Below are 26,170 nucleotides of genomic sequence, written 5' to 3'. Positions count from 1 at the left end.
TCTTCCATTACCCATTGATCCAAGATGCCTTTCTTATCGTAAATTAAGTTTTTTACATTCTAGGGCTATCTGTTCTGTTCTATTGATCTGCTTGTCCATTTCCGTGCCAATACCGTGGTGTTTTAATTATAGTTGAAAGGTATTTCAAGTCCACTATTTTAAGAGAGAGCCAGAACAATTATGTGAATGTGAGGATATAGGCAATAGGTGCCTAAGAGTTTTGTTCTTCTTGTTGTCTTTGGGCTCTGAAGAGGTCACTGAGTGACTGGTATTTGTTGAGAGGAGGTACTTAGGGATGCAGCCATGTCACAATGAAGATTCCCAGGCACTAGCTTCGCTGGACAGTGCCCAGGTGGTTATCACTGCCATTTGACGTTCTGACCCGCTTTTCCTGTGTTCCACATGAATTCTGCATACCTGCCCCCCGACCCCCGGGATAGCATCTTTCTTCATATCTTGGTAGAATGCTACTGTGGAAGCAACGTGGAGGAGAGCTGCAGCCCACTCATGGTGATTTTGTGACTGCATGGTGAATAGATCCTGGCTGTTGTAAGCCTCTGTGTTTTGGGGGTCATTTATTACAGCAGCACAACTTAGTCTATCTGAACTGAGAATAAGAGTCAAAATATTTAACAAATGATCTGACTTGAGCGTTGACTAATCCAGACGGGTACCAGCAGGGGCGCCATGGAATTGCATACTGCCTGATCGCGGGCCACATACTTCATTCAAGTCTTATCATCCCATTTCTTTAAGGTGACTTTGCATATCTCAAATCTCATTTGCTGGCTATTGATTTTCTAACTTGGATTTTATAGTCCTTAGTGACTCCAGTCCCTCTTCTCTATTACCTATGGCATGATTTGCTGTGCTGGACAATAGACAGCTCTTCATATTTTATTGTTTCAGTTATGTTTATCATTTCTCCTTAATCAGATCATAAATCCTGATAGGCATGGTCAGTGTTTATGCAACTTATGTCCCTTCACTGGCTATAGTGCCACACTGAACCTTCCTTCTTTCATTCTACAAATATACTTTCTGTGCATTTTTATGTTTCCAAAGTCTATATGCGAGACATTCTAATCTTACTTTCTTAACTAATCATAAGACCTTATATCCCATAGTTAAACAGACCTGGGGAATTCCTGGCGATCCAGTGGTGAGGGTTCTGTGCCCCCACTGCAGGAGTCGTGGGTTTGATTCCTGCTAAGGAACTAAGATCTTACATGCTGCTTGCATGGCCAAAAAAAAAAAAAAAGAAAGAAAGAAAATAATCACCTGCACATATGGTCTGGATCTGGAAGCATTAGAGGGGGGCAAGGACTTTGGCATTATCCTTAAGAAGAGAGACTGCTGTAGTGATTGACTGCTTAGTGATTGAAATGCTTGGTTTTGGGAGACCAGCTTACCTGGATTACTAGCTCCTACTTATGGGTGTGTGATTGGGGCAAGTTATTATATCTATCTCAACCTCAGTTTCTCATCTGCAGAAGGAAGTTCTTTGTGAAGATTAGATGAAAAAATATGTATAGAGAATAGAGAGGGTCAACTATGAGTTATAAGTGGTATATAAGAGGTATTTTGTTATACATCCAGATTTGTTGATAATAAAATATGCTATAGTGTTTTTTCCTGATAAGAAGAGACAGCAGGTTTTATAGAAATAATGTCCATCTCTCAATGAAATTATGTACCTCCAAGAGGATAGTTTTTTTTTTGTTTTTTTTTTTAACGTGGCTTAGAAATACTAAAACAATGTCACAGGTCCATATGATTTTAATATTTCGTAAAGTGAATTTTGGGCTTCCCCGGTGGCTCAGATGGTAAAGAATCTGCCTGCAGTGCAGGAGACCTGGGTTTGATCCTTGGGTCAGAAAGATCCCCTGGAGAAGGGAATGTATTCTTACCTGGAGAATTCCATGGACAGAGGAGCCTGATGGGCTACAGTCCATGGGGTTACAAAGAGTCGGACATGACTGAGTGACTAACACTAAAATGAATTTGGATAAAGAGTTTAAGCACAGAATCTGGTCCTTAAAGCACAGAATCTGGTCCTTATATTTATTTGTTTTTATTATTAGTGTAGCCCAGATGCCTTTGCACCCCTCTTCCCCGTTTCTTGGTTGATCAGTCAAATTTGGCTCCAAGATCCATGTGTTACTCCCCAAGGTTCTGGAGTTGTCCTTGGTTCCTCGTCTGTCTCCCTCACCTTGCAGTAGCTAGTTAATCTCTTTTTCAAATTCCTCACCTCTAAAATAGGACAATAGTAGTGCTTATTTCTCAGAGTTGTTATGAGAATTGCTGAAATAATACATCCAAAGTCTCTAGAACTGTAACTGACAAATAGTAAGTAATCAACAGAATTCAGTTACTGTTACTCTCTACTCCATAGTTTTGTTAAGTTTGGCATTTTTTATCGAAGATTTGGCATCTCCTTCATTTCGCAGGCTCAATTCCTCACATTCTGCTGCCTTCCAAAGCCCAGGTTCCTACAACATGACCCTTGTCACCCCATGAATCTCCTTGAGACGTGAGGTCCAATTCAGTTGCTCTCATTATTTCTCTTTTGGGGAATAATCTTGTCAGATGAGTTTGACCCCTAGCCCCAAACTAGGGGGAATAAAATTTCTCCATTTTTTTATGTTATCTTTTAAGATGCTATTAAGAAAGGGTGGAGGGCAAGGGAGGACTTGCTGTTTTGGTCCAAAGGCAAAATAAGTAGGATATGATTTTTGCCAGTAATCACTGCCCATGGAGTAAATCTGTTTCTTCCCATCAACATTCCAATGATTCTTCCATCACATAATCTTAGAAGTAATTGAGAACATTCATTTTGGGGTTGGAGAGGCCTGAGATCAAATACTGGCTACTTCACTTTCTATAATCTTGAACATGGCAATAATTGTCTGTACTCAGTTTCCTCATTTAAGAAATGGGTGTAATGACAGTATCTTGCAGAGCTGTTGAAAGAATGAAAAAGAAGAACAACCTCAGGCCTTTTGTTTGCAGTTAGGAGTTACAGAGATCTAGAATCCAGTTTGGAATTACCGTGTTAATCCATGAATGGCTGAGGATGCAACAGCCTGGGGTGGAAATTCCATCCTCTTTCCCTGGCCTGGGGATCTGTATCTGCCCAGAGGAGGACTCCTTTCCCTAGTTGTGTAAAAATAACTTATGGGCTTGGAGGTGGAGGAAGGGACCTCTTTGTAAAGTGCTGATGAGTGCCAGGCTTAGAGACAGTGGTCAGCAAATTATAGCCATTATCATCTTTAGCAAATTCATATCCCCAAACTATGAAACTACTGTCTTTAAGATTTCCAGCATTTTGGGAAAGGGGAAGTGATTGGTTACATTTCCGTTTTGAAATGACTATTATTCTCTGTTCCCTAACTTACTTGGTGATTCAGTGGTTAAGCCTACTTTCCAATGCAGGGGTTGTGGGTTTGATCCCTGGTTGGGTAGCTAAGATCTTACATGCCTCATGGCCAAAAAACCAAAACATAAAACAGAAGTGATATTGTAACAAATTCAATAAAAACTAAAAAAAAAAAATGGTCTACATAAATTTTTTTAAAACCCCTATTCCCTGAAGGACAAGACATTTTAAACCTTTTTGTGATCATATACAAGCTAATCCAGTCTACTGATTAATAAGCTTCATGTTCTACTAACCCCATGGCTTTACCACGAGGAAGCCATGGGTGAAGTTTTGGCCAAAGGCCTCTTGCCACCACCCTGAAAATTGCAGGGGCCAGATTCACAGGGAAAGGGGGCGCTGCTTCTCAAGCAGGTGTAGCCTGGAGACCCCAGCCAGATGTGCTTCCATACGGTGCAGGGCCAGTGCTGGCAGGAGGAAGCAGCAGGGAAACCTTTTTCTGAGGAAAGGAAGAAGCGTGAAGGCTGCTCTTCTCAGTCACTGTGGCTGCGCAGGCCCTGCAAGTTGGCAGGGTGGGGTGATACCAGCTTTCCATTGCTGGTTTTCAGGGCTCAGGACAATTCTGTTCCAGTAGGGAGACAGTCTTGCCTGGGAGAGGGACTCTGCAGGAGCAAAAAGGGTCTCCTTTCTGGGACTATAATGAAAAAAAAGGGAATGACCTATATTTTTTCCTTGGTAGTTTTATTTTGGGATTAATTTTAAATTTATAAACTAGTTGTGGCAATGGTATAGAGTTTCCATATGTCTTTCACTCAGCTTCCTGTATCTTATGTGGCCATGGTACATTTATCAAGACTAACCCTACAATGCTACTAACAAATGTATGGTCCTTATTCAAATGTTATCAGTTTTTCACGAATGTCTTTTTCTCTATTCCAGGATCTACTCAGGGCAGCACACTGCATTTCATTGTCATATCTCCTCAGTTTCATTCAATCTGTGAACATTCTCAGTCTTTCTTTGTCTTTCATGACCTTGACCCTTTTGAAGAACACTGATCAATTATTTTGCAGAGTGTCATTCTATTTGGATTTGTCTAATATTTTCTAATGATTAGACTGGGGTTGGGCATCTTTGGCAGGCATACTAGAGAAATGAATTATCCTTCATATCCCACCAAATCATGATGATGTCAACAGGACTTCTCACTGGTGATGTTAACCTTGATCACATGGTAAAAGTGGTATCTTCCAGGTTTTTCCAGCTTCAAGCTACCATTTTTTTCCCTTTCATCTTCTATTTATTAGAAGTGAATCACTAAATCCATCCCACACTGAAGGGGAGGAAGGTTAATTTCTACCTCCTGGAGGAAGAATATTAAAGATTTTGTGGACACATGTTAGAAACCACTATGGCCATTGAAAGAAATAAGTGAAAGTCACTCAGTCGTGTCCAACTCTTTGTGATCCCCATGGACTATACAGTCCCTGGAATTCTCCAGGCCAGAATACTGGAATGGGTAGCCGTTCCCTTCTCTGGTGGTCTACCCAATCCAAGGATCGAACCCAGGTCTCTAGCATTGCAGGCGGATTCTTTATCAGCTGAGCTACCAGGGAAACATCATTAGTAGATATTTTTGATGTGCTACCTTGAGGCTTTCTTTGTAAGTACTCTCTCTATATTTTAAAAATATTTATTTGTTTATTTGGGCTTCCCAGATAGCTCAGTTGGTAAAGAATCTGCCTGCAATGCAGGAGACCCTGGTTCAATTCCTGGGTAAGGAAAATCCGCTGGAGAAGGGATAGGCTACCCACTCCGGTATTCCTGGACTTTCCTTGTGGCTCACCTGGTAAAGAATTCTCCTGCAATGCAGGAGACCCTGGTTCAATTCCCGGGTAGGGAAGATCCCCTGGAGAAGGGAGTGGCTAACCACTCCGGGCTGCGTCGGGTCTTAGTTGCATTATGCAGGATCTTTCGTTGCGGCACGCGAGCTCTAGTTGCGGCACACTGCCTTCAGAGCCCATTGGCTTAGTAGTTACAGTGTTCAGGCTCAGTCACCCGGAGGCATGTGGAATCTTATTTCCCTGACCAGGTTCGAATCCATGTCCACTGCTTTGCAAAGCAGATTCTTAACCACTGGACCACCAGGAGAGTCCCTATAAGTATTCTCTTTACCAGAGCTTCCCCCACTAAAGTTTGCCTTCACCTGTGGATTTTGCCCTCAGCAACGATCACTGTGATGTTTTAATGGGGATTCTTTCTTTTCTCACAAAGTCCCCCACTGAAGTCACAATAATCCCCACAGTCTGTTCATCTAGCAGTGAGGCAGAGGAATTACAGGGAGGATTGCCTTCTGTGGGCACTGGCCATTTTCTCTGAAGTCATCCGAGTGGACTTTATAGGAGGCTGGTTGCAGACATCATCATCCCCAACCCTTACAAGGACCTCCTGCGTGGTTGTGGCTTCAGGCCTGTGGGATGGGGAGAATTCATAGTAAAAGCAAATAGCATGTTGGTCTTTCCCCAGTGTCCCCTCTATACCCTCTTGGAAAGATGACCCTGTGTCCTGCAGCAGACCCTTGCTGCTTAGGGCTTGGCCGAATGAGGCATTCTCTTTAGACCACAGACTGGGAATGACCCACAGGCTTCAGCGGGTCTGATCTTGAGTAAATGGTCTCTGGTCCCAGTGGCAACCCACTCTTGCCAACTGGGATTTCTTTTTTCTTGTGGTCCTTGTGGTACCTTGGACATCTAGGAGAACAAACTATGGCTAGTTTGGGGATGTCAGTAGAGTTTGATAGGAGGCTGAACTAAGGTCATGGCAGTAGAACTAGAAGGAAGAGGTGGATTTATTTGATCAATCATTTAGTCAGTCAGACAACAAATATTTCCAGACTGCCTGTTATATTCTAGAGACTACTATAGATGCCAGGGATTAAAGGCTGACCACAAGAGGCCTGGCCCTTATGGAGCTTATTATGGGCTGTTGGCAGTGTCCAGGGGGTGTGAGTTGGATCTGGAACATAGAAGGAGGAGCTAAAGATGCTCCCCGATTTTTGGATTGTGGGGAACATGGGAGAGGAGATTTGAAGATGGTTTCAACCTAAAACATTTTGGAGTTTGGAGTGTCTATGAGCCTTCAAGGCTGAGAAATCCAGTTAGATATGCAGAGCTTGCTTGGAAAGATACATCAGGCAGGTGCCTGGGGACACTGTGTGGATGGATGAGACCACCTGGAAGAATGGAACTCACAGTGGGGCTCAGCCAGGTGTATATCAGGACCACCTGCAGAGCTTCTTCAGACTCCATGCATCAGTGTCCTGGACCCAGACATTGAGAGATTTTTGAAATACCCTATAGGGGCATCCTCCTGAAACCACCACCATTGACATGCCCTCTAAGGGGAATGTGATTATACTGAAGCACCAAAGAGCTGAGAGTTACTGGCACACCTGATTGGAGGCCAGCCTCCAACTGAAAGCCACTACAGCTTTGTGAAACTTGGAGGTGCTGCTGGATGCTCCGAAGCATCTGACAAGGGACTGAGCGGATCAAGATCTTAGTGTCAGCTCTTCACCAGCTGCTGAGATCTCATACGATGCTTAGCTGCTCTGAGTTTTAGCTTCCCCATCATTAAAATCAGAGGTTAGGGCAAACCAGTGGTTCTCACACTGTGGTTTAAAATTCAGCAGCATCAGCATCTCCCAGGAGCATGTTAGAAATGCACATTCATGGGCCCCATCCCTCACCTGCAGAATCAGAATCTCCAGGTGGGACCTGCAATCTGTTATTCCAGCCCGTGGGAGTGATTTGGATGCTCCCAAACCTCAGAGAACCGCTGGATTAGATGAACTTGGGTCTCCCTTCTGAGGGCTTCCCTGGTGGCTCAGACAGTAAAGAATCTGCCTGCAACGCAGGAGACCCAGGTTCAATTCCTGGGTTGGGAAGATCCCCTGAAGAAGGAAATGGCAACCCACTCCAGTATTCTTGCCTGGAGAATTCCATGGACAGAGGAGCCTGGCAGGCTACAGTCCACGGGGTTGCAAAGAATCAGACATGACCGAGTGACACTTTCAATTTACTTCTAGCTTAAAATCTTCTCTCTATATTCTTGTCCAGATGCTTTTGTCAAATTTCATAGTCTGTTTCTTTGTCCTCCCCCGTGTTAAAAGATCTGAGCCTTCAATCACTGTTAATAATGAATCACTGTGCAGTGATTTAAATGATTTCTGCTTGGGGTGGGGAGGAAGTGCATGCACATGTATGTGTGTGTATATATGTGCAGGTGAGTGTGGCAACAGGCGGCTGATTAGTAGAGGCTCACAGCTTCCGCTTGCTTTTCTTGGTTGATGTGGCCAGAAGTGAGCTCCCATCAGTGACAGCAAAGGGTCACAAGGGCAGTCTCGCACACAGTAGGCACGTAACAGCTGGTTTTTGCCTTGACCCTCTCTAATACACCTGGAGTTAGGGGAGAGCAGAGCCTTGAAGTCCACCATCTAGTTGTTACCCTAGCAGGTTTCGAGCTCTGTGGTGCTCCCACTCTCTCCAGCATCCTTCTCCATTTCTGGCATCTGTGCTATGCTCAGCTTGTTGACTGATTCTTTAAAAAAATTTTTTTTTGGAGTATAGTTGCTTTATGATGTTGCATTAGTTTTTGCTATACAATGAAGTGAATCAGCTATCTGTATACATATATCCTCTCCCTCTGGGGCCTCCATCCCACCCATCTCGGTCAACACAGAGCACTGAGCTGCGCTCCCTGAGCTATGCAGCCGCTGCCCACTGGCTATCTGTTTTGCACATGGTAGGGTATATATGTCAGTCCTACTCTCCCAGTTCGTCCCACCCCATCCCCCTGCCTCCGTGTCTGCACGTCTGTTCTCTGTTGTCTGTGTCTATATTCCTGCTCTGCAAATAGGTTCATCAGTACCATTTTTCTAGAGTACACATACATGTGTTAATATACGATACTTGTTTTTCTCTTTCTGACTTACTTCACTCTGTACGACAGACTCTAGGTCCATCCACATCTCTTATTCCTAACAGGAATGTTGTTAGAGGCTTGCAGCTAAATTTCCCTCTGCCAGAAGGCCCCAGCTGGGCCGGAAGGACTCCTCTGTAAGATCCCCTCACAACCCAGCTGAACCCCCCTTTATGAAACAGTGTGATTCTTGGAGGCAGGCCTGCCCCTCCTGCTAGTGCATCCAGAGCAAGAGTTCAAATGGACACCTCCATACCACCTGTAAAAACTTACAATCCGTTCACCAAGTAAACTATTAGATACAGTGTTTTCTCTCTTTCCGCCCTGACCAATATACTTTCATGATGACCTGGAAGACCAGGTTCAAATTTAGATTTCTCAGACTCCTTGAGTTTTACTTTGAAAGAGGCAGTGTGGCCAGGACTGGTCCCTAAGGCTGCGCCTGTGCACACATGTGGACACCCCAGCCAGCAACCCCAGCTCCGTCCACCACCCATCCTGGCAAACAGCAACCCACTGGCCACCCTGTCACTGAGGGTGCACCCACCAGCAGCCTGGGTCACCCTGAGAAGAGCAGACCCAGGGAAGAGGCCACTGAAGACCAGGAAGCGTGCTCAGGACTATTCGGGCAGGGAACCCAGGGTCAGGAAGTGCTCCGCAAGTGGAGGTGCCCCAGGCTCTTATAGGCACATCATCGTGGCCTGGGACACACACTCAAGCCAAGGTCCCCGGTGTGGCCAAAAGAGGATCCAAACCGGGTCTTCTAAAGCAGGGCCCACATCTGTCTGGGTCTACCTGTGCCAGGAACCGCTCTGAGCCATTCTCTTCCCTCTTACCTTTAGTGTTCTGGGGATGTTCCCATGTGGTATTTAGGGGAGTAGAATGTCAGAGTAGGGGGGATTCTAACCATCTAAATCCAGCCCGGTGGTTAGCTAATGAGTAAACCGAGGCATTGTGCAAGAGTGAAATACGTTTTGGAAAGGTGGCTTACTCTCTGGAATTATACTCTGGTGCTGTGGATTATATTCAGGAATTACACCCTAGGTGTAGGTTTCAGAGGGAAGCAGATTGTGATGTAGACCCTGTGCTGTGCTTAGTCGCTCAGTTGTGTCCGACTCTTTGTGACCCCAGGGACAGTAGCCCTCCAGGCTCCCCTGCCCGTAGGGATTTTCCAGGCAAGAATACTGGAGTGGGTTGTCAGGTCCTCCTCCGGGGATCTTCCCAGTCCAGGGATCGAACCCAGATCTCCCGCATTGCAGGCCGATTCTTTTACCATCTGAGCCATCAGGGAAACCTGATGTAAACCATAACTGCCCCACAGAAAGCAGCTTAGAAGGGCTCTGAAAAACACTTTGTGCTGCTCCTCAGAGTGTGAGAATTTTTCATCCCCAGGTAACTAGAACAAACACTGTTCTGTGTCTAAACCTAAATTTTTAGTGTTGCCTTGAAGGCATCACCTTGAGAGTGGCTCTAGTGGCAGATCCTGGTTATATATTCATAGTGCTTGCTTTAGTAATAATGGTTGGAGCAAGCTTCAAAAAGATGGAATAAGGTTTTATTCCTATTCAGAATTTCTTGATTATTTTTAGTTAGTCTGGGCACTTTCCATTGCATCAGTGAATATTACTTGGTTCATTCCGTGAAAGTCAAATAACTAAAAAGCGAGCAATGTATTTCTGTCACAGATGATATTTTTGTTTGCATTTTGGAGTGTTTTTATGAATTGGATTACAAAGCTAATTGAATCAGAGATGAATTTTGTGCAGGAAGTCAAAGTATTTTATGAGATAAAATTGCCATGAGAAAATGACCTAATCATTCAGAAGTTTCTAATGCAAAATCCTAACACAGTTTTGAAAGACTTCCAAAGAAGAAAGCCCCTGTAAAGAATAGAGCTCCCTCATGGCAAAGAAACACGCTTTTTTATTAATTTATCTCTTAAGAAGTATAGCTTTTAGCTTACAAAAATACAGCTTCCAGATATATTGTATAAATGCATTATACTAGTTTAAAAGGCTACAATTCTTCAAAACTAGCTTTCTATTGTGTAATATATAATCCAACATTCTAAGCACTGTTGGTTAAATATGAGTGTTATTTTTGTATGTAACTGCTTCAATCTTGTTTATTCCACATGTTAGCGACCTACCCCTTTGATTTCTTTTTTAATATTGAGGAAGCACTAGTATGTTTTTATATCATAATAGATAAAATCCTAGAGGAACTCAGTGTTCCAAGAATTATCGAAAGATTTTTTTGCTTCCTTAAGAGTTTTTGGAGAGAGTAGCTTGGGTTCGACCTGCCCTGTCCAATGATAGGACATTCTCCTGGTGACGCACAGGTTGTAGAGATGTGAGGCCAGTCTCATTAGTTTCACTTCTAATCTTTCACTTCCCTAGCCAGAAGAGATTGAGAGAAATACTTTGATTGGTTCATTCTGGTGGAGACCACACTCCAATGTCCCGCTGTCTCCAAAACTGGTACTAGGCCAAGCCTCAAGACTTCCCAGCTGCCTGGACTCTATCTCCAGCTCAGAGGGGCCCACTGGGTGGTGTGCTCCTGCCTTCAGCCTGCCCCCTATATGGATACTCCAACGATCCTACAATCTCTGTGTAAATATTGTGCTGACTTTGCAAATACAGCTTCAGACGGCTCCCAGCTGGAGACCTGCCCTTCCTTCAAGGACATCTCAAACACACAAAGAGAAAAATGCTGTGCTCGCAATACAAATGTGCCTTAAGTCAAGGCCTCTGCTGCTTCCTTATGACAAGGTGACCCTTCATACAGCCCTCCTACTCCTAAGATTTAGAGTCATCAGTCCTGTGGCCTTCCACTGCTTTGCAGAAAAAAAGTTCTATGTGTGGGTGTAATAGTTTATTAACACACATTCTTCTGAGGAGGGTGCAGGCTGAGCAAGCTGAGGTGGGATAACTATACTCTTTAGGGTCTGGAAACGCCAGAGAAACCTTAAGGGAAGTCTTGAGAGCATGTGTGCTAAGTTGCTTCAGTTGTGTCCGACACTTTGCAACCTGTGGACTGTAGCCCGCCGGGCTCCTCTGTCCATGGGACAGAGGCAAGAATACTGGAATGGGTTTCCTTGGCCTCCTCCAGGGGATCTTCCCAACCCAGGGATTGAACTGGAGTCTCTTGAGTCTCCTGCATTGGCAGGCGGGTTCTTTACCACTAGCGCCACCTGGGGAAGTCTCGACAGGTGGCAAATAGGTTCCATTGCATGTGCAGCTTTGAACAGGTGGTGCTGCTGCTCTAGGCAGTGGATTGAGGAGGATTCTGAGGCCTCCACGAACAGGAAAGAATGGACTCCATGTGATCAATTTGATGCTGAGGGTGACTTCCAGGTTTTTGAAGGTCATAGTGAATGGTGATACCATTTACTTGAACAAGGATTACTGGAGGGGCTCAGGTTAAAGAGAAAGATGATGGATTTAGTTTGGACATGTTGTGTTTGAGAGGCCCACATAACATCTGGGTGTACTTGGCAGCTGGGTACATAGACCTGTCCTCTGGGAGAGTGGGCTGGCCTGGGGAGATGGACTTGGGGGGGGCACCAGTGCATGTGTATATGATGGGGAGAGATAAGAGCGCCTGGGAAGAGAGTATAGTGGAGCTGAGAAGAGGAGGTGGGCATAATCACCGAGCTGTTGTTTTCAGTTGCTAAATTGTGTCTGACTCTTTGCAGCCCCCTGGACTGCAGCACGCCAGGCTTCCCTGTCCTTCACTATCTCCTGGAGCTTGCTCAAACTCATGTCCATTGTGTCAGTGATGTCATCCAACCATATCATCCTCTGTCACCCCCTTCTCCTCCTGCCCTCAATCTTTCCCAGCATCAGGGTCTTTTCCATTGAGTCAGCTCTTTGCATCAGGTGGCCAAAATATTGGAGCTTCAGCTTCAGCATCAGTCCTTCCAATCACCGAGTACACAAACTTCCCGGGGTAGAGAGAAGAAGATCCTCTCTTCTTTGTTACTTACTGTCTCTGTCTCCTGCCCCACTGATGAGATCTTATATCAGCAGACTCTCGATCTCAGTTTCTTCATCTGTAGAGTGGGAATAATGTCTTCTTTCTCTGTCCCATACTGTTACAAAGATCAGTTGATTTCTAGTGAAACATAGTGGGTTGAAAAAGCATATTTACTACTGGTTCCTCCAAAACCCCACCAAAATACTTGTAAATGGGGACAAAGGCATTAACCTGCAGGAGAAAAAAGAAACAGACAGAAGATAGAAGTGATGAAATATGGAAACTGAAATGCACGTGGACAGATAGCAGTGAATTTAGAAACTAAAGAATCAGGGTTTTTAGGGCAGGAATGAAGGGAAGAACTGGAGCTTCAGCTTTAGCATCAGTCCTTCCAAAGAACACCCAGGACTGATCTCCTTTGGAATGGACTGGTTGGATCTCCTTGCAGTCCAACGGACTCTCAAGAGTCTTCAACACCACAGTTCAAAAGCATCAATTCTTCGGCGCTCAGCTTTCTTCACAGTCCAACTCTCACATCCATACATGACTGCTGGAAAAACCATAGCCTTGACTAGATGGACCTTTGTTGGCAAAGTAATGTCTCTGCTTTTGAATATGCTATCTCGGTTGGTCATAACTTTCCTTCCAAGGAGTAAATGTCTTTTAATTTCATGGCTACAATCACCATCTGCAGTGATTTTGGAACCCCAAAAATAAAGTCTGATGCACAATTGAGGGCAGGAGGAGAAGGGAATGACAGAGGGTGAGATGGCTGGATGGCATCACTGACTTGATGGACGTGAGCTTGAGTGAACTCTGGGAGTTGGAGATGGACAGGGAGGCCTGGCGTGCTGCAGTTCATGGGGTGGCAAAGAGTCGGACGTGACTAAGCGACTGAACTGAACTGTAGGGAAGAACAGAAGCTGATTTTTACCCTATTTCTAGATATTTAGGCTGTTTATGATTTTTCTACATCACAGATGATTCTCTGAAGAACATTTTCATGGGAGCAGCCTTCTCTTCATATTCTTTCCTCATGGCCGACTATAATTCCATGCCTGAGAGTCCAAGGGAAAAAAAATACTTATGGATAGTACTGCATTTTGCCAAATTGCCTTTCAAAATGCCTGGGCTGATTTACTCTGCCATCAGTAATGTTTTGAGACCAGCACATTTATGTAGTCTTGTCAGCATTAGTTACTATCACTTAAACATTTTGGCTAATTTAATAGGTGAAAATGACATCTCAATTTTAAGAAGTTGTATTTATTTGATAACTGGCAAACTGGAATCTTTTGCCATGTGTATTTACCAGCTATATTTCCTCTCTGGTGAGTTCTCTCTTCATATTTTATTTATTAGGGCCTAGATATGTTTTTTTCTCAATATGTATGAGTTTTATAATAAAGATATCCCTTGGCCTGTCATTTGGCTGCAATTGTTCACCCTTTGATCTGTTGTTTTGAATTTTTTCTTTTGTGAAGTTTGAAAAGCATAATGAAGTTTTCTGAAGTGGAATCCATCACTTTTTTTTTGATTTCTTTACTTCTTTTAAACTTATGAAGGTTTATCTTTAAAAAAAATCTGATTTTCAATTCTTTTCCCTAGTGTGATTTCCCATCTTTAACCACTGGACTCATCTAGGATAGCTTTGGTATTTGCCCCAAACGTCTGACCTGGCCACCTCTTACTCACCAGCTGCTGATGAGCACACCTGCTACATCAGTAGCAGTCAAAGCTACCCTGTGCTCCTAGACAGTGGATGGCCCACACCTCTCCCCTGTGCCTCCCAAGGCAGAACTCCTGGAGCTTTCATCCTTCTCATTCACTACCCACATCCACTCAGTTGTGGCCCTTAGGGTTATACTGGGTGTCCATGGTGGCCCACTGGTAAAGAATCTGCCTGCAGTTCAGGAGATGTGGAGATGCGGGTTCAATTCCTGGGTCAGGAAGATCCCCTGGAGAAGGAGATGGCAACCCACTCCAGTATTCTTGCCTGGAAAATCCCATGGACAGAGGAGCCTGGCGGGCTACAGTCCATGGGGTTGCAAAGAGTCAGATATGACTTAGCGACCGAGCACCAGCGGATATATTTAATATTATGTGGTTCTTCCCCTGACTCTTTGAAGAAAGTGTATACTGCTCACTCTGCTTGGGATGCTTCTCCATCCTCACTTTGTCTCATTTTTACTAGTCTGCCAGGTGGAGTCAGATGTCTCCTTACTATGGACCACCAAAGTGCTCCATCCTTCCCTTTATGCTCCTCACACCAGACTGTGATGTCCTGCTAACCTGTTTATGGTCCTCTGTCTCTCTTTACCATTAATGTAGCCTCACTGACTAAGCCAGTGCCTGATATATATGGGAACTCAATACATACTCGTTAGGTATGTGGAAGGTTAAATAAATGGAAGGCTATACCAATAAAATAGAAATCATACCTGTCTGTGTCCCAGCAGGGCTTGATTTGAGCACTTTCCTAGAGAATATGAAAGTAAAAGGGATAGTATATTGGAAGTCAGGCTTCTTAAGGTACCAGTATGTCATGGATCCTGTGGACTGGCTTGTTCAACAATTTTACCCTCTTTCTAGGCATCATTATTGTAATGGAAAGCTGGAGGAATAAAAACATTTCCCAAACTGCCTTGCAAGCGGTATTCTACATGTAAATTATATCCAGTACAGTTAGATGCACTCTTGAGACTTAACGGAAGGCAGGAGTGGGAGGAAGGCCACTTTCTGGCTGCTGTTTCTCCTGCCAGGAAAGGCCAACAAAACACAGAAACCTTTCCAAGGTTCCCCACCACTTTTGTGGGTTTCTGCAGGCAATTATATTGACAAGAATGGCAGGATCAAGCGTGAAGGCAGAAGCTTCTTGGTTCTGAATCACGACTATAGTGAATTAGCTAGCTATCATCTCTCTAACTAGTATCTCTCTCTCTCTTTCTCATTTATTTATTCACGTATTTGTAAAATAGAGCTAATAGAGACTCTTGAATTCTACTCCCCTAGTCTTTCTACCAGTTTTGTAACCACCTTTCTGCTTAAAATACCTAGAGAGTTTTCTGTCCTGAACCATGGCAGATACACAAAGGATACAAGGACTGCTTCCCACTCATTGATCCAAGTAGCCCAACTTGATTGATTGTAATTTTTCTCCATTAAAGACAGCAGTGCTATTCCTAGGATCTAAGTGAAGACGAACTAAAGAGCCTCTTGATGAAAGTGAAAGAAAAGAGTGAAAAAGTTGACTTAAAACTCAACATTCAGAAAACTAAGATCATGGCGTCTGATCCCATCACTTCATGGCAGATAGATGGGAAATCTATGGAAACAGTGAGAGACTTTATTTTGGGGGCTCCAAAGTCACTGCAGATGGTGACTGCAGCCATGAAATTAAAAGACGCTTGCTCCTTGGAAGAAAAGCTATGACCAACCTAGACAGCGTACTAAAAAGCAGAGACATTACTTTGCCAATAAAGGTCCGTCTAGTCAAGGCTATGGTTTTTCCTGTGGTCATGTATGGATGTGAGAGTTGGACAGTAAAGAAAGCTGAGCGCCAAAGAATTGATGCTTTTGAACTGTGGTGTTGGCGAAGACTCTTGAGAGTCCCTTGGACTGCAAGGAGATCAAACCAGTCAATCCTAAAAGAAATCAGTCCTGAATATTCATTGGAAGGACTGATGCTGAAGCTGAAACTCCAGTACTTTGGCCACCTGATGCAAAGAACTGACTCCTTGGAAAAGACCCTGATGCTGGGAAAGATTGAAGACGGGGACGACAGAGGATGAGATGGTTGGGTGGCGTCACAGACTTGAAGAACAGGAGTTTGAGCAAGCTCTGGAAGTTGGTGATGGACAAGGAAGCCTTGTGTGCTGCAGTCCATGGGGTCACAAAGAGTCTGACACGACTGAGTAACTGAACTGAACTGAACTGAACTGAGGATGAGATTGTGCTTACTGGTTATTCTGTGGTCTGTGAGGGTTCTGTAAATCATTTCTACTATCTTTTCCTCCCATTCTTGGCTTCTTTTGAGATTTCATTAGCATAGACTTCAACTCGGCAATAAAACTGGCCAGCAATTGATAATAGTACAGCTTGGCCTAAATATAAAACTACACAGGAAAAAATATAGGTAAATAATTCAGATCTTCAACATATTAAGGGCTCTTTCCAATCATTGAATAATAAGAAAACTAACTTGATTGAAAACTGTATGAAACACATAAAGGCTGGAGGAAAAATAGCCAAAGAGGGTATTAAAATATTCTTCTTTTTCTTATCAATGTAACAAAGATTTTAAAGTAATACTCAGATCTGGTGAAGATGTGTTTCTTATATTGGGCTTCTTATGTGTTTATATGTGTTTCTTATATTCTCATATACCTCCATAAGCTTCTAAAATTCCTTAATTTTCTAGATTGTAAGTTTGGTTACATTAGAATCTGCCTGCAATACAGGTAGACCCAGGTTTGATCCCTGGGTTGGGAAGATTCCCTGGAGAAGGGAATAGCTACTTACTCCAGTATTCTTGCCTGGGGAATTCCATGGACAGAGGAGCCCGGTGAGCTGTAGTCCACCGGGTCACAAAGAGGCGAACATGACTGAGCAACTAACATAAACGTCTTTAAAATATTCATTCTGTTGGATCAGCAGTTTTTAGCTGGAGTCATTTTTGCCCACCACGGGACATTTGGCAATGTCTGGAGATATTTTTGGTTTTCACAACTATGATCGGTGGGTGCTACTAGCATCTAGTGGATAAAGACCAAGGATGCATCTCAACATTCTAAAACAAGAGAGTCTGCACGAAGAATACACAGCCTGAAATGTCAGTAGAGTAGAGGCTGAAAAATTATGTCTTAGACACTAAAATTCTACTCTATTTACCCAAATGAAAACATTGAATGTACTTCAAGATTCATTTATTTAATCCTTTTTGGAGAGCAACAGGTCAGTAGCTGTTAAAAATTAAGATGCATTTACTCATAATTTTTAATAGCTATCCATCTTGGAAATGCTTGGACATTTGCATGAAAAGGCACGCACACACACACTGGTGTTCTTCTTTGCATAATTTTCAGCAGTGAAATTTTGGAAATGGCCAAAATGTCTATCAGTGGAGTAACAGTTAATATATGTGCATGCTCTGAGTACCAGAGGATTTGGCTATCTCACCACCCAGCACTCCTCTTTTCCTAAGGTCCTGTCCTCCTTTAGAGAGACTCCTACGCAGTAGGTAGGCTTGATAGAAGAATGATTTCCAAGACTGCTTTCATCCTGTCCTTTTCCAGTTTGGAACCAGAAAAAACCTGATATTTCTTTTCCGATCCTTTGGTCACATGACTTGTTCGTTACATGACATTACTTTGGCCAATCAGATGGGACTTTAAATCTTCATCCAAGCCAGAGCCAGAGAAGAGTTGAAGGCCCAAATCCCTGAGGGGCAGCAGTGGTGGCAGTGGGAGGTGTCTATGGCAGTTCTTGCTGATTGCTGGCACTGGACCTCTGTAACCTGCTCCCCCAGAAAGGCCTGTGCTTCTGTTATTGAAAACAATGCTGATGGAAGGCCCAGCAGTAACCCAATAGATAGACACATTAGATATCTGTGTGTGGAGAGTAAATCCCATGGATGGAGGAGCCTGGTGGGCTGCAGTCCATGGGGTCGCTGAGAGTCGGACATGACTGAGCGACTCCACTTTCACTTTTCACTTTCATGCACTGGAGAAGGAAATGGCAACCCACTCCAGTGTTCTTGCCTGGAGAATCCCAGGAACAGGGGAGCCTGGTGAGCTGCCATCTATGGGGTTGCACAGAGTCGGACACGACTGAAGCGACTTAGCAGCAGCAGCAGCAGCAGCAGCAGCAGCAGCAGCAGCAGCAGAGAGTATCCCAACTGATATGTTAGAGAATTATAGACAGTCATTAAAAAGGAAGATCATCAGGACATATTAGTAAGTGTAAAAGCAAACTGAAGAACATTCATTCACTCAAGGAGTGTTTGTCGAGCCATACCTAGTTTCTGCCCTCATGGAGCATTATTTAAAATAGCAAGATAGCATAAAGAAATTAAGCACAACAATAGTAAGATGAGATAAATTGTAAATTATGGCACATGTATTAAGTGGAAGAGCTAATGTCCACTTGATACAGAAATAAAAAAATTTTTTTAGTAACTGTATACTATCAGTTTTTATATGTATATATATGTATTATATATACTAATTGAAATAACATGACTATATTGAGTATATGTGCATATTATATATAATGAACACAATAGAACATTAAATTTATATATACATTATATAAGTAGAATATGTAAATATGTCTGTATGTATATATACCTATATATCTTTCAAAAAATTCCATATAATCAAGAGAAGGTATAAATACTGTATTACAGTGCTGGCAGGATTCAATTCTGAACGATGAAAGTTTTTTGTTTGTGTTTTCTAAATTTTGAAATCTGCATATGTTATTTTTATAAATGTAAATTTTATTATTTATAACCATAAAATTATTTATGATAAGAATACAGTAAAAATTTGAAATTTCCTAAAGCCATTTTATGACTACACTAAGCCACACTTATTAAATATTCAACATTAAGAATATATGAACTATATAAACAGATGTATCTATATAACATATCCATAAAACATATATGTTACTGAGTTTAAAAAAAACCACCATTACTATCTTGCTTTAAAACATTCCACACTCCTTGGCCTGCGTGTGCTGTGCTTAGTCACTCAGTTGTGTCCGACTTTTTGCAACCCCATGGACTGTAACCCACCAGGCTCCTCTGTCCATCAGGATTCTCCAGTCAAGGATACTGGAGTGGGTTGCCATGCCCTCCTCTAGGAGATCGTCCTAACTCAGGGATCAAACCCAGATCTCCCTCACTGCAGGCAGATTCTTTACCATCTGAGCCACCAGGGAAGACCATGAATTCTGAAGTGGGTAACCTATTCCTCTTCCAGGGGATCTTCCCAACCCAGGAATCAAACCGGCGGCTACCTGCATTGTAGGCGGATTCTTTACTGACTGAGCTATCAGGGAAGCCCTCCATGGCCTATGCTATCCTGAATTTTCCTTTGCTGGTCCTTGAGATATTAGCAGTTACAGAAGGGACTGTGGACAATAGCTGAGTTGATTTCCCTCCCATTGCCCTGTGGGGAGGGGCCAACAGCTGACACAGGAGTGGCCTACTAGAGAGCTGTCTGCATTTCTGGCCTCTGGAATCATCTTTCAGTATGCTCTCCGTCTGTAAGCACACACTGTTACATCTTGTGTTAAGTGTATTCATGGTGGGATGCATGAAGCTTCTAAAACCATCTCTTTTTTTGGAGCAGGCAAGGTGGGACCACCTCTTGATATCATGCTGGATGCTCTGAACTGTTCAGCCTTCAGCATACAATGGAAGATGCCTAGGCACCCTCCAAGCCCCATCATGGGGTACACTGTGAGTACCTGGGCACAGGGATTTCTCTAGTGGGTGTGTTGGGGGAACTGCACCTCCTTCCCATCATTGCTCCTTCTCTATCTGGCCTCCTGATATCAACCCTCTCATGTCAGGGGAGCCTCACTCTCCCTCCATGAAACTGGAGATGTTTTCCTTTAAAGGGCCTTTGTAAGTGTCCTGAAAGTCAGTTGGATCTATTGGGTCCTGACTCTGTTCAGTTCAGTTCAGTCAGTTCGGTCGGTCAGTCATGTTTGACTCTTTGCGACCCCATGGACTGCAGCATGCCAGGCTTTCCTGTCTATCCCCAACTCCCAGAGTTTACCCAAACTCAAGTCCGTTGAGTCAAACTTGATGGCATCAGCCATCCAACCATCTCATCCTCTGTCATCCCCTTCTCCTCCTGCCTTCAATCTTTCCCAGCATCAGGGTCTTTTCTAATGAGTTGGTTCTTCACATCAGGTGGCAAAAGTATTGGAGTTACAGCTTCAGCATCAGTCCTTCCAATGAATAAGGGATGGAGGAGCCATCCTGGTCAACACAAGAGTCTGAAATGCAGTACTTAGATGCAATCTCAAAAACGACCGAATGACTCTGTTCAGGGCTGGGAAAATATAAACTCAGTGGAAGACACGCTTCTTGCTCTCCAACTGCCCACAGTCAAATTTGGAGATCAAAGCAGAAACATGGGAAATGATAGGGAGTCACTGTCGTCAGTAAGGACAGAATAATGTAAAACCTGAATGAAAGTGATGGGGTGGACAGGTAAAGTGGAGAAGGGGACAGAGAATGCATTTCTACCTCTGAGAGGTAAACGACTGGCCTTTAAAAAAATATTTTCTTTGAAAAGTGTTTTTTAAAATGAGTCAGCGTTTTTAAGTTAGGAGATTTCAGATAAATTCTTGGAATTCTTGAAATCTCTGTGAATATATCCTCACCCCAGGCTCAAAAGCCTGCTGGAGCTGAGCTGTCCACTGGGCTGTAAACTCCCCACGACACCCCAGACCCACCATTCCCTCCTGTCTCCCGTTCACTAAGGGAGAGAAGGCATTTATCAAGCCCTTATCCTGTCGTCATTTGAAAGCAGAGAAATGTATTTCTGGATTCAGGTAGATGCAAAAGTGGGAAAATGAAAGACTACCTGAGAGAATGGTGGTTTCAGGAAAAAATACTGGGAGGTGGGTTGGCCCTCTCCACCCCACTTTACACTGTGTCTTCTTCCCGGCTTCTACAGGCTTAGGAGTTTGCGACCCCAGCTGGGTATGTCTGATGTTTGCTGACAAAGGGCTAGTGTGTGAGAGATGAGACAGCTCACGTCAAGACCCACTGTGGTTGTGAGTGCAACTCCAACCTTGGGTCCTCGGTCTGGTGGAGAAGTGACTGCCCCGCTCTCACATTGGATGTCTGCCTCTTTTCCAGGTCTTTTACTCTGAGGTCGGCGTAGACAAATCCCTGCAGGAGCGGTCCTACGGTGTGCCGCCCAGCCTGAATACCCCGACCTCTGTGAGTAGCTCCATCCCGGCAGCCCCCCAAAAGCACACCCTGTGAGTGACATTTCACTGATGTTCAGAAGGATTTCTAATTTGCTGTGTGTGTGCCGCTGTATGTATAATAATAACAACTGCTTGTATAATCCTTTGGAATTTAGAATGTCTTTCTTGGCCGTAACCCCATCATATACATCTCTATCCTCAGAAAGGCAGCCATGTGAGGAATGTTTCCATGGACTCAGTCCACCCCATTTATCCTGCGAGAAAGCAGCCACCTTATAGCTGTTTTTTACCCCCCCTTCTTTTCTCTATAAAATTCAATTCTGTTTTTTTTTTTAATCTCAATAAAGCTTTATAAATAAATATGACACATTTGTATCTTCTCAACTGCCTGGAGACATAATGCAGAAGAAAATGATGTAATTGGAAATGTACATTCAAATGGCGCAAGTTGTTTGTTTTCCTTCTGCAGCCGGTATCCTGTCCTTCCACTAACCAACTGTGGGCTCTTCATCTATTTTTCTTCTGTTTCCTGTCAAGGTCTCTCGGGGTGAATTCCTCTGCCTTAGGCATGTTCTGTTTTCTTTTCTTTCACTTGCTGTCTCCTTCTCCGTTCTACTACAATTAATCTACAGACTAGAGCCTTTTTAATTGCTCTGCAAGGAGTTGGCATCAGTGCCCAGAATACTGCAGCTTTAACAGCACTGGTGGTGGAGGTGGTGTCTGTAACTCCTGTCTAGTAAATGCCTGCTGGGCGCTGCACCGAGAAACCTACTTGTCATCCGTGATGAGTAACCATCACTTACTGAGAATCTGTCACCTGCCAGCCATGCTCCCTCATGCTTTACATTGCTTTTGCCATTTAATCCTTACAACTATCCTGTGACCTGACAAGGATGCTGAGACTCAGAGAGGTGAAGTGACATTCTTCAGATCATACATTAGCAAGTAACAGTTGACTGTAAACCCAGGGCAGACTGCATTCTGAGCCCTGCCCTGGCTATTTTTACCAGAGCACTCATGACTGAAAAACAAGAGATGCATGTCTTCAGCTGGCTTGTATTTTGCAGGCTGCTTTTATTCTCAGACTTTTGCTTAAGTACCCCTCAGTTGCCTCAGAAGCCCTCAGCCCCAGCCTCTGTGGTTTATTCTGTCCTAAGAGGGGGCAATTGGGGTGGCCCCACCTGTCGTTGTTGTTCAGTCGCTTAGTCCTGTGTGACTCTTTGCAACCCCATGGACTGCAGCACGCCAGGCTTCCCTGTCCTTTACTGTCTCCCAGAGTTTGCGCAAAGTCATGTCCATTGAGTCTATGATGCTATCTAACCGTCTCATCTTCTGCCCCCACCTTCTCCTTTGGCCTTCAGTCTTTCCCAGCATCAGGGTCTTCTATCAGGTGGCCAAAGTATTGGAATTTCAGCTTCAGCATCAGTCCTTCCAATGAATATTCAGGGTTGATTTCCTTTAAGATTGACAGATTTGATCTCCTTGCAGTACAAGAGACTCTCAGGAGTCTTCTCCAATACCACAATTCAAAAGCATAATTTTTTTGGCACTCGGCCTTCTTTATTAATTCTCACATTTGTACATGACTACTGGACAAAACCGTAGCTTTGACTATACAAAACTCTCTGAAAAGTGATGTCTCCGTTTTTTAATATGCTGTCTAGGTTTGTCATAGCTTTCCCTCCAGGGAGCAAGCATCTTTTAATTTTGTGGCTGCAGTCACCATCCAGTGAGCCCAAGAAAATAAAATCTGCTACTGTTTCCATTTTTTCTCCATCTATTTGCCATGAAGTCGTGGCCCCAGATGTCATGATCTTAATTTTTTTCATATTGAGTTTCAAGCCAGCTCTCCCCTTTCACTTTCATCAAGAGACTCTTTAGTTCCTCTTTGCTTTCTGTAATTAGAGTGGTATCATCTGCATATCTGAGATTGTTAATACTTCTCCTGGGAATCTTGATTCCAGCTTGTGATTCATCTAGCCTGTCATTTTACATGATTTACTCTGCATGTAAGTTAAATAAACAGGATGACAATATACAGCCTTGACATACTCCTTTCCCAGTTTTGAACTGGTCAATTGTTCCATGTCTGTTGCTTCTTGACCTGCATACAGGTTTCTCAGGAGACAGGTAAGGTTGGACTGTTACTCCCATCTCTTTAAGAACTTTCCAGAGTTTGTTGTGATCCACACACTCAAAGGCTTTATTCTTTCCGTTAACTATACCTATGTGTTAGAATATGCTACCAACTTGTAGTATTTGATTACCTTGCTGATTTCAACAAATGTTCACAGTTGCCACTCTGCCCAGCACAATATCACATATGGTTGCTGTTCTTGGGCAGCTTTTGGGAAAATCACATTTATGCTGGGTCTCCCAGGTGGTGCTAGTGGTAAAGAACCCGCCTGCCAATGCAAGAAACGTAAGAGACATGGATTTGATCCCTGTGTAGGGAAGATCCCCTGGAGAATGAAACGGCAACCTACTCCAGTATTCTTGCCTGGAGAATCCCATGAACAGAGGAGCCTGCCGGGCCACAGTCCATTGGGTGACAAAGAGTAGGAACACTGAAGTAACTTAGCACATGCTCACACACCTTTCCACTAGATAAAACAATTAGAGAGCAATGTGAGGCCAGATTTCATTCACATGCCACTTACCAGACAGACTGAGGTTGAGATTAGTGTAGGAACAGGTGTTCAAGAGGTAAAATTTGGGGCTGAGATTTGAAGCAGGGGCAGTTTCTGGAAAAGGCAAAGAAGACAGGGGACTTCAAATCATTTGAACCAAGGGACTGAACACTCAAGTGTGCATACACGTTCTTGTGCTTGTGTGTTTGGGTGGGGGAGGGGGGATTGCAGAATACACAGAGCGGAGAGAGGAAACGATGATTAGCGATAAAGGCAATGAGTCAGGAAGGGGGAGGGAAGAGGTCTGGTATAGCAGAGTGGGCTGACATGCATTCAGATTCCTGTATGATAACAAACCATCTGGGTGACCTCACTGGGTCTCAGCTTCCTCATCAACAGAACAGGGATTTGAATAGGATCTATATCATGGGTAGTGTGTCTGTGGTTCCCAGCCTGTGTACTATGGTACTTCAGGGCTCTGCAGCAAACTCACAGGGGCCTTGTGGAACATTTGAATGTTGCACGGGAAATAGCAACATCTGTGTAAACTTCCACTACCAAATCTTTGGGGTATAGCTATTGAATAAACAGAACTGTTAGGGAGTTTTTTTCTGGATTGGTGGTGCTGCTAATCCAGTATTATTTTATACTGAGAACAGAAAAAGTTTGAGACCCTCTGTACTCGCATCATCCTACAGAGTAAGGATGTTGTGGACATTAAACAAGGTCATGGTCCTAGAACCCTCAGCACCACACCTGGCGCAGAAGGACTGAGTGAGGGTTGGAGAGAATCCACATTGCCAAGGTGTGTGTTTGCTGCCCTTGACTGCACATGACGGAAGCGCAGCTACTCTATGGGTTCATTTTAGTTCCTGTGAGCTTTTCTATTTCTCCCTTTCATATTGTTTTTTTTTTCTTCCTCTCCAGGGACGATTGGATCATCAGATGATTTTTGTAAGTATGCTTCAAAAAGTTAAACCCTTGCCCCAACGCAGGAGTCAGGGGGTCTCTTTTCATCAAAATGTCTATTTTTCCTGCATCTTCCTCATCGATTAAGGCCCACAGAGAGTGCTTGGTTCTAGTGGAAGCAGCAAAGGCTGGGCATACGGGTGAATTTTTAATCATTTAGAAAGAAACGGCTTGTATTTCACCTGGAAGAGTAAAGTTAAAGCAATATTTTTAAAGTTTGAAGTAATTTAAGTTCTGCTCCCAAAGTGAAAAAGACTGAAAAGGAGAGAAAATATTTAGTCAGCAAGCCCCCTCCTGCAGGAAGTGCTCCCCTACCCGCCCCCCCCCCCCCCCCTTCTTCTTTCCTCACTTTCTCTAACAATTCTAGATCTTGTCAATGAGACCGGACTGGGCACCTAAACCTGGTTGATTGACTTTCTGAACTGATTGCCAGACAGAGGATTGGGTTGACAAATGGTTAGTCTGATTCAAATGAAGAATTAACCAAAATAACCTGGTGGTTGCTGCTGCTGCTGCTGCTAAGTCGCTTCAGTCATGTCCGACTCTGTGCAACCCCATAGATGGCAGCTCACCAGGCTCCCCCGTTCCTGGGATTCTCCAGGCAAGAACACTGGAGTGGCTTGCCATTTCCTTCTCCAATGCATGAAAGTGAAAAGTGAAAGTGAAGTCGCTCAGTCGCGTCCAACTCTTCTTATCGACCCCCTGGACTGCAGCCTACCAGGCTCCTCCATCCATGGGATTCTCCAGGCAAGAGTACTGGAATGGGTTGCTATTGCCTTCTCCATAACCTGGTGGAGTAGGTGGAATTCTGATATTTTCTTTGATACTCTGCCTATGTAAAAGCTTCTGATTTGGTTAGCATTTGGTATCCACACTTTTTAATCCCATGGACAGAATAGGCTGGTGGTCTACAGTCCCGAGGGTTGCAAAGAGATGGACACAACTGAAGCAACTTAGCACCCATGCACACACCATCAGTTAAAAATTATTTAAACATATACCAGAGTACCAATATACATAAGTATTTGTAAATTATATATCTGCTCCTCTACTAATATATTGTGTACATTCTAAAATCCTACCAAATTTTAAATGAGGAGATAAAATAGAAATAGAAAGTTCTTATGTTTTTTGGGGGTATTTCAGTAAATTTTATCTTGCTAACTAAGGGGGAATAAACCGTCACCCTGCTCTGGATTTCACTGGTCTGGCTGACCCAGAATAGTGATGCTATTTGGGTTTTACCCAAGGTTAAGGGATAAAGCAGACAGGAATC

At 43.7% G+C, this 26,170-nt stretch overlaps 1 protein-coding gene across 1 annotated transcript in view; it reads left to right on the top strand.

Moving 5' to 3' along the window:
• The window catches only part of EGFLAM (EGF like, fibronectin type III and laminin G domains), a 187,378-nt gene that overhangs the window by 47,280 nt on the left and 113,928 nt on the right, over window positions 1–26,170 (top strand). The window contains exons 2-4 of the mRNA XM_052659149.1: window positions 19,696–19,805; window positions 21,222–21,305; window positions 24,853–24,879. Coding sequence (XP_052515109.1) covers window positions 19,696–19,805; window positions 21,222–21,305; window positions 24,853–24,879 — 221 coding nt within the window. The remainder of the gene's footprint in view (window positions 1–19,695; window positions 19,806–21,221; window positions 21,306–24,852; window positions 24,880–26,170) is intronic.

This window comes from Budorcas taxicolor, chromosome 20 (assembly GCF_023091745.1).
Source record: "Budorcas taxicolor isolate Tak-1 chromosome 20, Takin1.1, whole genome shotgun sequence".
In the NCBI taxonomy this organism is placed as follows: domain Eukaryota; kingdom Metazoa; phylum Chordata; class Mammalia; order Artiodactyla; family Bovidae; genus Budorcas; species Budorcas taxicolor.
This window is presented reverse-complemented; position numbering and strand designations above follow the sequence as displayed.